Source organism: Rhinolophus sinicus, linkage group LG04 (genome assembly GCF_036562045.2).
Source record: "Rhinolophus sinicus isolate RSC01 linkage group LG04, ASM3656204v1, whole genome shotgun sequence".
NCBI classification, from domain to species: Eukaryota; Metazoa; Chordata; class Mammalia; order Chiroptera; family Rhinolophidae; genus Rhinolophus; species Rhinolophus sinicus.
This window is the reverse complement of record NC_133754.1, coordinates 72,243,804-72,262,321: the sequence shown is the minus strand read 5'-3', so window position 1 is coordinate 72,262,321 and position 18,518 is coordinate 72,243,804. Positions and strand designations below refer to the sequence as shown.

At 36.1% G+C, this 18,518-nt stretch overlaps 1 protein-coding gene across 6 annotated transcripts in view; it reads left to right on the top strand.

Moving 5' to 3' along the window:
* Positions 1-18,518, top strand: part of MTUS1 (microtubule associated scaffold protein 1) — a 140,515-nt gene that overhangs the window by 97,038 nt on the left and 24,959 nt on the right. For 5 of the 6 annotated variants that reach the window (XM_019737997.2, XM_019737995.2, XM_074329730.1 and 2 more), the window contains 2 exons: positions 9,316-9,530; positions 17,478-17,544. In XM_019737997.2, the coding sequence (XP_019593556.2) occupies positions 9,316-9,530; positions 17,478-17,544 (282 nt within the window). Of the gene's footprint in view, positions 1-9,315; positions 9,531-16,255; positions 16,470-17,477; positions 17,545-18,518 lie in introns of those variants that run through there. The other variant, XM_019738000.2, reaches the window with a different exon arrangement.

Here is an 18,518-nt window from a genome sequence, read left to right as displayed (position 1 = left end):
TCACAATGGCTGCTCCAGGCAGGAAAAAAAAATAGGGATGGGATAGTGCCATGTCACTAAAGCTTACATGTCATTGGCTAAAACTGTCACATGGCTATCCCTACCCTCAAAGGAGTCTGGGAAATTGAGTGACTTCTCCAGTCTCTGTAGTTAATGCAGGTACTACAGGAGGGGTTAGAGCCTTTTTATAGTTTCTGTGGCAGAGAAGGTGAAACAGTTATTTCTCAAAAGCTGACATCAGCTGCTTATACATAAGGGAAGGTACATCATTGAACAAGTCAAATTGCACAATAGACCTTGTTTTTTTCTCTTTTAGGATATGAATATTTTTTGGTAATTACCTACTTTGTCATTAGTTCAATTAAATGCTTTTAAGTCATTTTGTTTGGACATGTAGATTAGTATTTGATCTCTAAATGAATTAATTTTCAGTTATAAAATAATACATTGAGAAAGAATGTGGTCAACTTTAAATGTGGCTTTTATATACTGAACATGTATTAACAAGAGATTAATATTTTCTTAGTGCATTTATGGTGGATGTCCTATTCATGCATCGTTAAGGTGATGCTAACTAAAACTGCAATTTCTCTTGTTTTCACACCACAAAATACATCAGTGAAGCCATTTTAGAAAGCATTCCCAAAAAACCATATATTAGAATTTGTGTATAAAAATTAAAAGATTCAATCATTTTTAGAATAGGATAGACATCAAAAGGACCAAATTCAAGAATAACAAATTAGAGATGTAACTTTCCACCACCCCTTTGTTATCTTACTGTGAATTCAGACTCTTTTTTTTGGCTTTCTTGAAAGCAGTCTTGAAGATTTTGCAAGCCTCTTGCCACATTGATAAGCATTTACTAAGAACCGGTGTTGTGTTGTGAATGGCATTATGCTAAAAATCGTTTTGTCATAGATTAGTACTAAGCTCCTGTAGCTATGGTGGTCTTATAGTTACAGTTTTGCTATGACATGAAATGTGCCCTTTCATAATTATAGCAGTCCATTTAAGAAGGCAGTAAATTATTAAGTGAAGCTTGATTCGTAATAGATAGTATTTTGATAAGTTTTTAATAGTTTGATATTGGAAAAAAGTACATCTTAATCTCACAGGCTTCAGACAGTTAAAAGTTTTACTGCACTAAATTGTTTTCATGTATCTATTTTCATGCAAAAATGGAAAGTAAACCATACATTATAATTGGGATTTAGATTCAGTGTGGGAAGTACAGCAGTATTTTTCATTGGGAGAAATTGAAGGAATATGGCAAAATGCATACCTCTGACCCTTGGACAATGTAGAGGTTAGGGGTGCTGGCTCTCCACACCGTCGAAAATCTACATAGAACTTGTGACTCCCCCAAAATTTAACTACTAATAGCCTACTGTTGACTGGAAACCTTACCAATAACATAAACAGTCAGTTTACACATATTTTGTATGTTATATGTGTTATATGCTGTATTCTTAAGATAAAGTAAGCTAGAGAAAAGAATGTTAAAATCATAAGAGAAAATACATTTATATGTTGTACTGAATGTGTTTTTTGAAAAAAATCCACATGTAAGTGGACCTAGTTCAAATCAGTTCAAACCAGTGTGATCCAAGGATCAGTTGTATAGTGAATACTTCTTTCATTAGGACAGTGGAAATATTCTGGTTAATTGAGTTTTTGTTTAGAAGAGAGTCAGCCTATACATGAAATAATACAGATTATGGTTAGCTCTAATGCATGTCTTGAAGCTAAAAGTAATGTCTTATTAATAGTATATGCACATTACTGTTTTCTTGGGTAAAAAGACAACAGGTGTAGTTTTAAACGTAACTTATATTGAATATCATTTTTCTGTATTTGTCTTAGGTGATACTTTGGGTTATTTTAGCACACAAATGTCTTTTTTATAAACAGCAGTGATATAGCTCTGGGGACAATTAAGACCACTAGAATTTTCTTTTGGGTGTGATGCTTGCCTTTTTCCTATTGTTGCCTGGTAACCTGAGTTTTAGGCACCTCTCTTAAGCTTAAATTGCTTTTCCTTAACTGGTTAGAATTTTGTGAATGACATTTTACTGAACGTTTGTGTTATGGATATCCCTACCGTGTTTCCCCGAAAATAAGACCTAGCTGGACCATCAGCTCTAATGCATCTTTTGGAGCAAAAATTAATATAACACCCGGTCTTATTTTAATATAAGATCAGGTCTTATATAATATAATATATCATATAATATAAGACCTGGTCTTGTTTTACTATAAGACCAGGTCTTATATAATACAATGCAATACAATACAATACAATACAATGTAATACAATACAATGCAATACAATGCAATACAATGCAATACAATGCAATGCAATGCAATACAATACAATACAATACAATACAATATAATACAATACAATACAATACAATATAATACCGGGTCTTATATTAATTTTTGCTTTAAAAGACACATTAGAGCTGATGGTTTGGCTAGGTCTTATTTTCAGGGAAACACAATAGTGTTGAATGTTTTAATTGGCTACTTAAATTTTTGTTTTTACTGTAAGATAGTCTGTTGTCTTTAATATACAATAAGGAAATATTTTGACTCGCTTGGTTCATTCTGGGGATTTATCTCCCCCCTCCCCCATTCAGTTCCTCTGTCTGCATGTGCCTTGATTCAGCCATGCTGCTTTGCTGGGGACCATTTTTGACAAAGAACACATAATCGCAACATGGCTGCAATGGTTGGGGACACCATCTGTGGCTATAAAGTACCTACCCACAGGCATGGTTTCACTGGCACCATGATGATGTCACCTGAGTCTGACTAACTCAAGATGTAGAAGTCACAGAAGAGATGGCATTTAAGATTCTAAAACAGTAAATGCACTGGAGGTAGGCATGGCAAGGAGAAGGACTTTGTCGATTTTTTTGTTCTTGTTTTGGAATCAGTTCCCAGTGGTGACAGAATGTTAATCTTGGTACTCTGTCCTTCCATGTGTTAAATTAAAAAGAATACCTTGTTGGTGCATGCCATCAATACTGAAATAAAGAACACTGCTTCGTATAAGCAGGCTTTGTGATGCTGAACAAGTTTTTAGGCACCTATTTACTTTTTGGTTAAGTCAAAATGATCATTAAGACAACACCCCCCAAAAAAAAAAAACAAAAAAAAAACACCAAAAAAAACAAGTCCACACGAAGGCTAGTATTTACTATTTTAGGGAATTTGTTTAATAATAAAGGTGAAAAGGCCAGTACTGCAGGCTGCTGCTTATGAAACAGCACCTCGCTCACATCAGCAAGATACTTGGTGGGTATATATTTTATCCCTCTCCTTGTGCTTCTGAGAAAAGACCGATCCAATTTATTCATGTACAGTGCGAACAAGTATAACAGAAGACACTTGTTTCATAATTTAAGTTGCAATGAAAATTCAGATTATTCCTCTATGAAAATTTGTTTTTAATGAAATTTTTGTTTGTTGGATGATTAGAATAAAAATGTTTTCATTCAGTATCTTTGGAATTTTTGATGCAGCAGGCCTAAAATTGCATCACTTGCAAATTTTTTGTTAAGTTCCATTTATATTGTATGCTCTTTTAGTCTTGAAACAAATTCATAAACAACATATTACCATAGAGTTTTAGATTATTTAGAATGCCAACTAATTGAGGGAGGTAATAACTTCTTAAAAATATTTCTGAATGTAATGAATTTCTATTTCCTTTGTAGTTAGTAGTCCATTTTAAGAACATGCAAAATCTGTTTTTTGTTTTTTTTTCCTGCCAGCTATATGGAGAATGTTTAAAGTCAAGTTTGGATTGTTTTTTGATTTTTTTTTAGGAAAAATTATGTAAGCGTAGTTATTCTGAAATAGAAGTTTTTAATATGAATATGCTTTTTAAATGCTTGGATGTCTTAAAGTTTGTCATCCCCCACCCCCGAAAATTGGCTTGGGTAATTTTTAAGCCTGAACATTGTGATTTGCTGAGCTTGAAATGTTCCATATTAAAGTAAATCCCATACCTACCTAAAAATAGAAAAATATTATATGTGGCTCCTAAATTATGATTATTAACTTCTAGAATAAACAAATAATGAAAGGAAAACAAAAATGGTTTATACAAATTTAAACTAATGATTATATGAACATATTGATGACATGAGTAGAAAGAACAAAAATAGCAAACTGTTATCCAACTGTTTTCAAGTGAGCAAGTAGATGTCTTTGATTCAGGACTTTTGTTTTCCTGATGCAGGTTTTAGTTTCATTAGAATGAATCCTGGGAAGGTCAGAACAGACAGGACAGTGGTAATTATCATGTTGGGAGACATCTGAATCTATGTAGACGTTAACATTTAATTTTTAGGTTTCCGATTAAATTGATTCTTTCAAATCAGAACATGTCCTGGTAATAGGTATAATAAACAAAACGTTTCATGCTTTTAAATATAGCTGCATTATCGTGATGATAATGTTGATAAATGGAATGTAAGGGCAAAGTTTGGTTCATGTTATGTTAATTTCCTATAAATAATGAACCCTGTAGGATTTAAGGGAAACTGTTGTGTTTTAGTATTATGAGATACCCTATTTATGAGCACAGGGGCTTTGAGCATCAATGGAGATTTTTGCACCATTCTGACCTTCAGTTGAGCCAGGAGTGATGAAGGAGGGAAGGATGCTTGAACTGGGTCATCTAACACGAGGTACAATTTTGTCTTTAGGGAGCACAGCATATGGAGTGGAAGACTGATTACCACTTGCTTTTCCAGCTCTAGGTAGTGGACAGTCTGTTAGCTTATTTGCTTTTCTATCAAATTTTGAAGATGTATATACTTATAATAATAATATGTCAATGTTTTCTTTTCTCCTTAAGTGTAAATCTATTCTGAGTATTCACATACAACAAAACCTGTATTATTTAGATCCCTGTCTAGATTCCCCAAGGAAGAAACATGGACTGACTATGTTTTGTTGATGACTGAGTATTAAATAAGGATTTTTAAATGCTTAGAATTCATTTTAACTACCTTTAAAAATAATATTAGATTTTAATTTTGAATAGGTACTATATTTACCCCATGGCTTTAAAAAGTATACAAATACATCAGAATACCTTGTATCTGTCTTGTTCTTATTCCTCTTTCTGGAAAAGTAAACATTTTAAATACTTTTTGTATGTATTATGTGATAATTTTGTCCTGCATTTATAAGCAAAATGGAAACTTGCTCTTATAGTCCCATCCTTATTCATTGGGTCACATTATCTACATTGCTCTTTACTATGCTTTTTCTCATTTATCACAGAGAGCTTCCTGGTTCTATGTTACAGCTGTGGTATTTCACTACATACATGTACTATAATTTATTTAACCAGTCGTCTACTTATGGACATTCGGGATTTTTTTTTCATCTTTGCAAAACAAATTTGCAATGAAAACTCCTATCGATGTCATTTTACTCCCATGTAGGATTCATAAGAGGATAAATTCTTGCTTACCAGCTATGAATTCAACAGTTTGTGTTAGGGCATGTTAGAAGAGGCGTCTCAAAAAGTTTTGCTGTTCTCAAGCATCATTGTGAGTATATGAAATTATGCAGACAGACATGACCAGAATCATTTTAAATGTTTGACTGAAGTTCTCAGGGAGCATTGAAAACTGCATCATGATGTACAGATCTGCCGATTATGTCATTACCTGAAGCAGAGCAGTGTTTGTGCTCTCAGTGTGATGTTTGGGTTTTCATGGCTGGGCACTTAGGAGCTGATGCTGATAAATGGGGTTCCCCCACTCTGGGAATTCCTGTTCTCTGGCCATTAGGAAAGCCTGAGAGGAAAAGAGGATAATATATGGACAGCCTGGGTTTTACAGAAGCAGTCTCTCTCCTACTTGTTTAGTTAGGTGGAGTTAACACCCTCACTTAACGGCCACTGGAGGTGAAAAGGCAACCAGGCAAAGCGCCAGTGAAAAAGCAGCTAAGAACCAGGATGCTTGCATGACTGGAATGCAATCACAATTGGACAGTTGCTGTTTCCCAGGGTGTACCTTAGCAAAAATGACTTCAGTTCATTCTAGAGTGATCTTAGCAGCATTCTTAATGTATAGTCTTGGGTCCTAGAGAATTTTCTAAACTTTCAAAGAGCATATACACCCTTAAATATTTAACAGTTCCAAAATATGGAAATAGGACTTTTATAAGTACAAATGCCATTTTGTTACCAAAAGTTAAAACAATCAAAATATAAAGGAAATGTATAGTACACTACTCTCACTTGTGGACTTATGCCTTCAGCTGAGGACCTGACTCCTCAGCAATAAGCTTGTGAACAGCTTGTGCTGCTGTGCTGACATATCTGAAAAAAATTAAGAGTTTGTCTCAGGAATTTGAGCCACTGCAGTCTAAGAAAAGCCTTTAACATTTGTCAAATGAAAATGAAAAACATTAAAAAAAAAAAGTAATGATTTCAGAGGCCTAATAAGGAGTCAGCAAATCCAATTCATTTTCTAAAGACTTAAAAATTTATATCCACAGATTCTTAACATGATGTAAGGATATTATTTTATTATCTACTTTATGTCCATTGAAAAACACTAGACTTAATTTCCTCAAAACAAGACATAGATAAGGCATTCTCCCTATCTTTAAAATAATGTTAGAAATGGAATTAGTGATTCAATGAGAAAAATAGATCAATCTAAAGGAAGGTATATTATGTACATAAAGTCAGGGAATTTATCCAAATAATATTAGTAGCAAAAAGTTTCAGTAGAATTGTAAGTTAAATTTCAAACATCTTGATAATACAGTGAAAAAAAAACTTAGTTCACAAAGGAGCCAAATACTTAACTATTGCTTGACTTTGGTATAAGAGATAATTTGAATAAAAATACAAAGTTTGGTGCTGTAAAGGGAGTATCTGTGTTCTGAACCTGTGTGGAAAATGTTTAATATATGAATTCATATTTAATTCAATATATTTTATTTTCTTACACGTTACCCTGCTAGAACCTGATCATATAATACTAAAATTCATCTGAAGACTAGGCAAGAATCTTAATGTTTTCTCCAAAAATGTTAATATGAAAGATTCATCTCTTAGATATTGTGAATAATTATAACCTAACAGCTTTAAAACTCTGATAATGTGTTAAATTATAAAATTGATTAGCATGTGAATTCTAGAAACAGAATCAAATGTTAAGGATTCAAGACATGATGAACTCAAAGCAATTTATCAATAAATAAATGAATATTTCAAAAAGTATTGACAGGACATATAGCAGTGCCGTCAATCAGGAGAATGAGAATAAACTTATAGCTACATATGTTGCAGTGAATTCTAGATGGTCGAAAAGTTAAAAAAATTTTATTACTCATCTGTTTGTATAAAATAGATAAAACACTGAAAATAGATGTTTATATGTAGGCTGATTGAAATGAAGTGTACTCAGATAATGGACTTGAGCACTAAAGTAACACTTTGTCAAGATGGTTGCATAAATGTTTATTTTTAGTTATGAAATACGTTACATCTTCATACATCTCCACCACATCTCCACTTTCCAAAATGCACGGGAGTAGAGACTTGGCATTCAAGTTCTGACTTTGAATCTGTCCCATAGAAGCTGTCTCCACCTGGGCAAAGCCTTTCATATCCTTGAATCTCACCTTTCCTACTGAGGGTTACTGGGAGGATCAAAAGAGAGGAAAGTGAGATACTCTATGAACACTAAAACATTATGTAATTAGTATATGTTATATGACAAATATAATTTCTAAGAACATTTTAGGAAATGACATAAAATAAAGGAATACTAATCTCAGCTATTTTGACAAATTGTAAAAAACTTAGATTATTTTTTATTAATAATAGTGACTGTGAAGTTATTATTCCCCCTTCAATATTATGACTGTTAGTTACTTTCTCCATCTGCTATGGAATTGCCAATTATTGATAAGCAACTATTAATGATTACTAATAAAGAATAATGGATAAGCACTTCCCCCTGTTTTCCAGTATTTTTAAAACAATAGATATTTTAGTCAGTTTAGAATTTAGAATTATCATGTATTGATACAAATACGAGTTGTTTAACCAGGGAAAGCAACCATCGAAAATAAAAGCCTTTTTCTGTTTCTAACTTAAAGAGTATATTGTGTGTATTTTGCCATTGGTTCTTGGAACATGAATACTGAAGGTTCTTTGTTTATTTTCCTTCAAGAAATCACTGTAATTTTCCTTTTCTTGAAATAGTAAAGAAAATAATTACTGTTTATAAGATTGTCTTAGGTTTGTTTGTTACCACAGAATGTGGATGTCATAGGGAATGCTTCTGAGAATAAGGAAACATTTGGGTATTTTATTAGTTTCTTATGTCTTTTTTTTTTTTTTTTTCAGATTTAGATTTGTTTTGATTATTTGGCCTACTTATTTCAGGAAGCTAAGCAGCTTGTTTCCTGTTTTTCCAATTGTGTTTGATATTTAAAGTGACTTAGACATTTGGAATGGTTCCAAAACTGAACAGTTTTTCATTTAATATAAAGTAGAGTAATTCCCAGGGCATCTTGGCAAAGAAAGAGAATAATTACTTGGCCCGGCATCTCAGATGGATTTGAGTATTGGCATGTGCTTTTAAAAAAATATTTAAGCCATTATTACTACTTGGAGAGGGGAAAAACCAGCAAAGCTTGTGTTGGATAGAAAATGGAGTAGTATAGTCAAGAGTATAGTACTCTTGAACTTAAAAATGGGCAAAATGTGAGTAGATTTTCAGTGTACATGATGATTTATTAGAAATTAGGAAATAACTTGTCTGCAGTATAAATCTTTGTAATGACCAGGATGTCAGCAGGCAAAGGATGGAAGGTTCATAAAAAATGTGGAGGAGGAGGGAAAAGCATTTTAAGTCTGATAATTTGTGTTTTTCTTTCAGCGTAAATGACCAGAGTATAGAGTCAGGATACTTGTGACAGTCAGATTTCTGTACCAATTTACCTGGAAAATTAGAAACTATGAAATCCATGAGTTTGCACACAATTTTCCTCTTTATGGATTGATAAATCTATTTGTTTCACGTACATAATTCTCTGCCCTATAGAAATCTTTTAAAAACAGAATTTAAAGCCATTGTCTGTGTTTATGAATTCCAGATATTTAGATATTTGATTAATTCCAGCTCTCATCCATATGCTTTCCTTATGTAAACATAAATGCATTTCTGTGGCTTATCTAGTTGTATCTGAATTCATATGGTGGTTATAATCAAAATCAAAATCATATATTTTACTACCAATTATTAATCCCTTTTGCAGTTGAAAAGGGCAGGCAAAAGAATCCCAGAAGTTTATGTATCCAGACACAGACGTCTCCAGATGTGCTGTCCTCTGAAAAAACACTTGAGTTGGCTCAATATAAAGCAAAATGTGAAAACCAAAGTGGATTTATCCTACAGCTCAAGCAGCTTCTTTCCTGTGGTAACATCAAGTTTGAAGCATTAACAGTTGTGATTCAGCATCTACTGTCTGAGGTAAGGATGTGTCCCCTCTAACCAGTGTTTCTCACTGAGATGCAGGGCAGGGACTGAGGTGGGGCAATGCTCATGCTCTTGTCTTGTGAAAATCTTTAAATCAATAATTGGTAAGATCAGATACAATTCATCTAGTTATGCTTTGTCAACTCACTTGATACCCAAGTCATTCTGTAGAAATTTGGGATGGAAACATTTCTAGTAGGTACTTACTTTACTTCTCTAGAGTCTCTTAGACCAACATTAACAAAAAGATAATTGCCTGTTATACTTCTATGCACCTCCCGACTATATTAGCATTAATATTTTCTAACTTTATTATTTTTGTCTAACTCTAGCTTTCCATATCACCGTTTAACACTTTGTTAAATGAGGTTGATTATATTTATGGGTCAAAGAACATTTTTGAGGTAACTCCCAGTATGGTCCGGGGACTCTTGAGAATTTCCATCCATTTCTAAAATAGTTTGTGGTACAACAACAGCAAAACAGATTTTCTTACTTACTTTTCCCCTGGTATGTTACAAGGATGTCCGTTCAGGACTAGTTAAAATTATTTGAGAAAACTGCGTTTCTATGAACATATGCTTTTGGCATAGCAACAAAAACTCTTATCTAGAGGGAAACACTGGGGTGAGAATGTAACTTGAGCTCTTTAGATATATTTTTAATCACAATTTTATTTATTTATTTTTAATTTTTTAATTTTTTATTGGAGAGTAGTGTGTTCTTCCAGGACTTTTTTCTAAGTCAAGTTGTTGTCCTTTCAGTCTTAGTTGTGGAGGGTGCTGTTCAGCTTCAAGTTGTCCTTTCAGTCTTAGCTGTGGAGGGCGCAGCTCAGCTCCAGGTCCAGTTGCCCATTGCTAGTTGCAGGGGGCGCAGCCCACCATCCCTTGAGGGAGTCAAACCGGCAACCTTCTGGTTGAGAGGACGTGCTCCAACCAACTGAGCCATCCGGGAGGCAGCTCAGCTCAAGGTGCCGTGGTCAATCTTAGTTGCAGAGGATGCCGCCCACCATCCCTTGTGGGACTGGAGGAATTGAACTGGCAACCTGTGGTTGAGAGCCCACTGGCCCATGTGGGAATCGAACCGGCAGCCTTCAGAGTTAGGAGCATGGAGCTCTAACTGCCTGAAACACCGAGCTGGCCCCTTTTAACCACAATTTTAAAGATGGGTATACATGAAATCTCAAGAACAAAACTGATCAGTTTGCTTGTGCTGTAGTTCAGTTTGATCCAGCAAACCTCCATTTATCTCCTCCAGAGGTGACTGTGATGTGATTGCCTGTATGAGGCAGGGGAGACAGGGGTGAAAAAGACTTGGTCTGTCCCTTGACAAGCTAGCCAGCTAGTGGACAGTTTGGATCTGTATTGATGAACATTTTACAGGTTTATCCAAATATATTTTTTTTGAGGAGGTGGAGACATTTACCTAGTTTTTAAATTACATCACACGTGTAGTATTTTTATTTTTTCTTTACTATGTAAGGAAGGAATTCTAGAGGTGGCTTATAAAGCCAAGTCAGCTAAATTGGAAACCACATAGTAGCAAATTTAGGGAACAAATAGTTTGTCTATTTAGTTACAAACCGATTATTCCTTTTGTTATGTGTAGTCTAAAGACCTGTGTTCAACTTTTTTTCTCTCCTTTATCTCCCACATGAAATCGCTCATTACGTTCTGTGAATTCTCATCCCACAGTGTTTCTCCCCTTCATGCCCTCTTTTCCATTCCTACTTGCCAGCCTTATTCAGACCCTGGATAACTGTCCGCTAGATTATGATAATAACTTCCTAACCAATCTTCAGGTTTGCACTCTCTCCCCTAATAATCCACCCCAAGCACTGCTGACAGATGCATCTTTCCAAAGTGTTGCACTGTACTGCTTAAAACCTTCAGTGGTTTTTGATGGTGTACAGCCGATTTGTCCCATGGGGTAGTCTCTAGCCGTACAAGGCTATTGAGCACTTAGAGTGGAGCCAGGCTGAATTGAGACATGCAGTACATGTAAAATACACATGGATTTGGATAACAGTATGGAAAAAAAAGATGTAAAATATCTTGTTAATAATTTTCTATTGACTATATGTTGATAATACTTTGGATATACTGGGTTAAATAAAATGCATTATTAAACTATTTAAATGTGGCTTCTAGGAAATTAAAATCACATATATGGCTCACATTATGTTTCTTTTGGATGACTCTGGTATGGAACTTGGAATATGAGGCTCTCTCTAACTTGGCACCAACTGCCCCTTTTCACCTTACTCTCACTGCCTGATGCTCTAGCTGTATATCTAGGGAGGTAGAGGATAAGCGAGAATGATTTATCATTTGTTGAATATTTCTAAGTACCAGACAGTCTTACTTATTAAATCCTCTCCAAAACACAAGTTGGGATTTACAAATAAGAAAATTGGGGCACAGAGCTGTCAAGAAACTTGACTGTCATCAGCCAGTTAGTAAGAGGAGGATCAGGACTTACACCCAGGTCTAGGGACTATGAACTCCTATACACGTCCTGTGCTTTTCCATCCTTTGTTCAAATACATTACTGGGCTACCACCCTTCCCCCTGATACATACATGTTCAGATCTTTCTTACAGGAGCATCAATCACTACCTGCATTTAATTTCCATGGATTCATTATACAAACAGCCAATTAAATAGATCAGGCAGCTCTGCCTTGTATGCCCCTCACTGAGCAAAGGCGTAGAAGTGAAAGACTGGAGTCAGCCCTTCCTTTAGCTGTATTCTCAGTTCCGAAATACCTCGTGAGCATGTAACTTCTACACTCTGTGTGATCTTAGTGTTTAAAGATACTTTCTTTCCATGTGACCTGACTTCTAAACACAAGCCAAAGATACTTTATCAGGTGCTCAGTTGGAGAAAGAGTAGTTCTGCCACTAGAGAGAAAACCTCACTGAACCCGACATACTGAGAGATGGCTTCGTCAGTCCACAGCAGGGCAAACTCTTAAGAGTTTCAGGGATACTTTTACTGTATGTAAATTTCATCTTACACCTAATTACCTCCTAATGCCCATATTACTGTGATGCCACTGAATTTCTGAAAAAATTCAACTCAAAAACTCTCTTTTATGAAGACTTTCCTGGTCCTTCTAGCTCTATGTTCTATTTAACCTGTGGATTCTAGGAGCATTTACATTTCTCTGTCAGTTTCTACATTATGTTATAGGTAACAATTTAGCACTAATTTTTGCTTTCTAAGATGGGAAACTCACTGAGAGCAGGAACTGTGTCTAGTTCTTTATTAGGAAGCCACCTCAACAGCTATGACACTGCCTTATACATAATAGGACACACAGTGTATATCTATCTGAATGAACAAATGAATGAATAGAGAGGATGGAATTCCAGATGAGAGTTGAACACATAAAGTCTTTATGTAAATTTTCTTTGTTCTTTGCTAGCTCTTTATAATCAATCAGCAAATATTGATGGATTGCCTAATGTATACAGGGCACTGTTATAAAATAGTTGGAAAGGAAAGACATAATCAGGGGAATAGTTAAGCAATTTCTTCAAAATGATTTTCTCTTAAGCCTCCATCACATAAAGTGATTAATTGATTGATAGAAATGTAGCTATGTAGATGTAGACTTTAGATGTAGATTGATCTATATATACGTATATATTTTGTTAACTTTTACGAAATGGTTTTGGAGCTTTAGATTATGAGTAAAAATGGTTGATTAATAAGGAATACTGAAACTACCACTTATCCTTTTATTACAAGTCTATTTAATAACTACAACTTTTCCACTTGCGTAGCAGACAAAATTCATTTATTATATAGCAGAAGTTCTAATAAATGTCTCATGAATCTGGAAAATAATACCATCCTTTGTTTCTCAAAGGACACACTGTTGTTTTAATTTGTTGTAATTCTTGGTTTATCCTTGCATAGTTGTGCAGTATTCTGTATAGACTGCCAAAGTGAAGGCCAGTGTTGATGGTGGTAATTCATATTTCTTCATAAAAGGGTCAATGGGTTAGTTTCTAGGTAAGCCTAAACAGGACCTAGGTAACCCCCCCGCAAAACCTCTGACTTATTATCCAGTATGCCTCCAATTCTATTTTTGCAAGAGGAAGCTAACCTAAAGCAGCACCTAAACAAAGGAATTTTGAATGACACTAGCAGTTTAATATAAGTAAAACTGTCTGAGAACAAAAACAGTGGACACAATTTACTGTGTGGGCTTTGGGGAGGAGGTCAACATGGCACCCATCTGAGCCATGTGATGTGGCTCTTTTCTGCAAACGCCTGTGATGTCGATACTTCTTAGTAGTCTGGAAAATCAGGCCCACTGATGGGACGGCGGCCAGAGACTAAGTGCCTGTGTCTCAGGGACTCCTAATTAAATTATGGTGAATCCAGTTTTTTTCTTGGAGCACTTCATAAACTTAATGTATGAGTATAAAGCATTTTTCTTTCCAGAGTCCCACTTCCCTCTTTTTTCACATTGTGTGGAATTCTGCGTGTTACAATACAAAGAGAATTAAATAACCTTCTTTTCTGGACTATAGTTTAATATCTAAGACAGAAACATTGGCATAGGAGCAGCTGTATAAAGAGAAATAGGCAAGCAGTATCTAAGTGACAAAACACATTTTATCATCTATAAGTAAAGGGTAAATATCTTAAAGGGCAAGCAACCAGGAGGAGAGTGGGCAGAAACTAACAGTATATGTTTATTATGGATTGGGTACTGTGGTCTGCATTTTATATACAATCATGTTTAAAGCCCTTGGTTTTTCCATTATCCTGTGCTGCTTCCCCTCAGATGAGGTCATCGGCTTTGAGACATAACCAAAGAATTGGACCTGGGTGTTTTAGTTCTGCCTGGGTTCCAAAGCTTCCCAAAGACAAGGACCATGTCTTAAATTTCTCTCATATTTTCCCCAGCATCTGGAATGGTGCTTGGTTAATTGGTGTTGAGTAATAATTTGCCAACCAATTCAGAAGGATTAATGCCCTGTCTGGATATTTGGGGAGGAGGGTGGTGTCTATGATAGACATTTAGCATTCCCTGAAGGCTTACATAATGGGTCAGGTATAGCAGACCGGGCATTTCAGAGTGGAGGGGGGACATGTGTGGCGAGTGCGACTTGGACAGAAAAGGAGTCAGGGATCTAAACAGAAGCTAGATGATTGAGGTTCATAGAACTAAGGTGATGTTTATTTTTTTATGCATTCAATGGAAGACTCTTTTTGAGCAATGACATTTATATACCCAGAGAATATGAGATAATAATCTAGCAGCCTTCTGGACTTTCAGCAGTCCAGGAATGGGTTGGTGAGGATCAGGACTGGATGGAGGTAGTACTAATCGAAAAACAGTAAGGGAGTCAAGACACATCAGGAAGGAAAAACTGACAAGCTTTGGCACAACCCGTTTGGACAAAGAAGAGTCAGTGATGATCTCACGGTTTTCCTGTTACTGTTACTTGGATTGACAGAGGTTGAAAGATACTAATGGCTTCTGGGCATTGAGGATAGGAGGGTTGAGTGCAGTAGAATTGGGAGAAATGTCCACGTGGGTACTGAAATGCCTTGTCCCAAAAATCCTGTAATAAGCAAAAGGGTCATCTGGTATATATTTGTAGTAAGACATAAAAGTTTTCACAAAATGACTCCTGGAAATTATACACCAACTTAATTTTTTATGGAAATTTGGAAAGTGATTTAACTTCTTGTCAGCTTTTCCTTCTGTTTGCAGTTTAGTTACCACTGGAAACAGTGAAGTATAATAAGCCAGTTCACTGAATGTGTTGCAGGATTGCTTGTGGGTATCTAGTAAAGCTATCTTCTGGTTTTCTTGTCACTTGAGTGACAAAACTTGCTGATACTTACTTGAACTAGAATATTAAGCAAACAAAATTAAGGCATACATTTATGAGATTAAGATAAGTATATATTATATGTATTTTTAAAATTTTCTTCCAATTTTATCCAAGTTGATTTTCCTCAGACTTTAATTTCTAGATTAGAAAACCCATTTACTTGCTCATTTTAAAAACCTGGACTAACTGATCTGTGATTTCAGAACAACTTAAACTGCGTTTTAAAAAATCAAGCATTCAAAATACCATCAAGGCCAAAATGTCTCAATGAGAAAGTGTTTCTTAAATTCCAGTCACTAAAACAGTGCCAGTGTGTCATTAACTTCCTTAGCTCCTTAGTGAGAGACTACTACAAAGGAAAAAATAAAAGTTATGTATATAATCTCCAACTCTCAAATCAGCATTTCACACTTTTTCTTAAAACACCAGTGGACCATGTTGCAAGCATTCAAATTAAATTTTGCAGAAAACATCATTTTTAATGTCATTTTTAATTCGAAGTTACAATACACCCATTTTCATTTATTCACCTAGTTCGTAAGCTCATTGGTGTACTGGTTTTGGAGACCAAGTTTTCTTTTTCTATTAGTAAGTGTGGTACTCCAATGACCTCAATTAGAGAAGGGAATAAAAAGGCTCACAAATCTTAAAATAACTCCATTATCTACGCAGAGAAGGCCAGTTTTTCTTTCCCCTGTACCAGCTGATATTTAAGTAAGTGGCAATCGATCAGTCTAATGTCTGGCTCTCGTTTTTCATAAATGAAGGGCTGTGGCTTTAAGTAGTCGCAGCCTGCCTGTGCCAAAGGCAGAAGCTGCAGCATCAGCTTCTGTGAGGAGAGGCGGCTGAGGCATACAGTAACCTGCAGGATGTGAAGTAAGGCTAACCCAGGACCAATGGCGCGCCTCCTGGTAGAGCTTTGAATGTAGACAGACCGACTGGTGGGTGGCGTGGCCACCTGTGCACTTCTTGGACAGTGCAGGGGGTGGGGGGGAGTTGGAGACAGAAGCTGGAAAATGGGCTGCTCCAGCAGCAAAATGTGCCTCTATTCTCCATGTGCAGCAACAAGGGTAATTAGTATTTGTTTGTAGTGCTTTTCTGGAAGAAGGTCAGGCACTAAGGCAGAGGTTGTTTGGAATGGGGGAAATGCTCTGGATGACAAGCAACTTTTGCCTGCAAAGGCTGGGTCTCGTGATCTCTGCAACACTGTGACAAGATGCGGTGAGAGAGCTCCGTGTTGGGTGATCCTAGTGAGGGCATTTTCAGAGGGCTTTGAATTCTGCCTTTTCCTTCCTTCCACCCTGTGGTAGGGACTCTGCCTTGTAGAAGCGGTCTCTAATTGCCCTGTTTGTGTGATTATGTGTATATGTGTATGCTCTGCGTTAGTTGCTGGTCACTTGGAAATTGTTCTTTTTTTTCTGTGTGTATTTTTTTTTACAAGATTGATAATGGCTTTTTAAATACTGAAACAGCTGCCTGGTTTTCTTTGATTCATTTCTCTAACACCTACTTAGAATTATAGCTAATCCAAAACATTATAATCCTGAGAAAATAATGTGTACAATTAATTTTGTCTTTCAAGCATTATTTTTTCGCCCTAGTTTTATAACAAACTTTGTGTCTTTCTTTTAGAAGTAAAGGATTGTAACAAAACTTTTTTTTGCCAATATAGAACAAAGTGCATATGTTTAGAACATTAAATATTTACCTTAAACTGATTAGGTCTTTATTGCCCTTGGAGGAGGAGAAAGAATGGCATCTTAATACTGTATGTGTTAGCAAAAAGGTTCTATGGCTGGGCAATGAAGCATGGCTCAAAGTAAATATTTTTAAACGGGCCATTCAGTGCCTCGGATGAAAGTTTTGTAAGGAGCTGAGAAAATACAGATGTTTGAAACAGAAATTTCCTTAACAACTAAGGGATATCTGTGTTTTTGAACAACACAAACTGTTAGCCTAAATGATTCGTATCTTGGTTTCTCGATTCTCAGTCTCGTTTTCCTAGTGATAACAAATGTGTGACTTACTGAAAGGGACCCTCTTTAAAACATTAGTAATTTGATGTGTGTTTTCCGCAGCAGGAGGAAGCACTGAAACAACACAAAACCCTATCTCAAGAACTTGTTAACCTCCGGGGAGAGCTAGGTAAGTGCTTTTTTTTTTGTTAAGTTTTATGGGGTGAGGGGCAAATTGGACAGTTTGGTTTGCCTCTGCAGTGTGGCTGGGGTTGCATGCTGGCATTTCTTAGCTGTCACACGCTGGTATCTGTGCAAACACTATCGACATTTCTTTTAAATCTTGGCAGCTTGACCTCAAGTTCACAGAATTCCTGGCACTGATCTGACTAAAGCCTAGCAGAGCTTCTGATGACCAAAACATTTCTCTTCCTGAAGAGAGGGACGGAATGATTTTTGTAATTGTGTGGATTCCTGTTAAATAATTCAGTCATATGTTTTTTCTAAACCACTTTTCATATTCAAGAGTGTTTTGAAAATTCCCTTGCCGTTAACAATAATTACATTGCACTGCCTCAGGGGTGGTTTGTGAGTAGTGAGTATAAAGTTAGAAGGATGCTGCATACACGGGTGGCCTGTCTGAAGAAGGCTCATTCTGTGCTCATTTTATATTTAAATGGGGCTGATGGTGAATCAGGACCGAGTTCCACAGGAAGCCATGTGTCTCTCCTGTCTGTAGCTGTCCACCCAGTGCTGCTGTTTCAGGCTGAACTCTGTTTTAGTTCTTGTCTCTCCTGGAAGAGGCCTCAGGATTTGTGCAGCAGAGACAATGCAGCCTTCCCTAGATCAGCTACTGTGTTGGGGTGCACTGACTACCTTGGGGTCCCCTGTCTGCTGTAGGCACCTCAGCCCTAGAGAACCAGCTTTTGCTTTAGCTTCCGCCAGGCCTGGAGTGGTTCACTGAAAGGCTTAATTCCTTACCTGGTTTTCTTCGTATGCTGACAGTCTCTCCATAAAGTGCATGGAGGTATGTGTATAAATAATACAAAGACAACAACAGAGACAAAGATTGTGCTCATCTAGTTCTATCTTTGGATAAGACCAGAGTTTAAACATTGTCAGTATAAGGTGCTGAACTTGAACAGCCTTTTTTCCCCAGGGCAA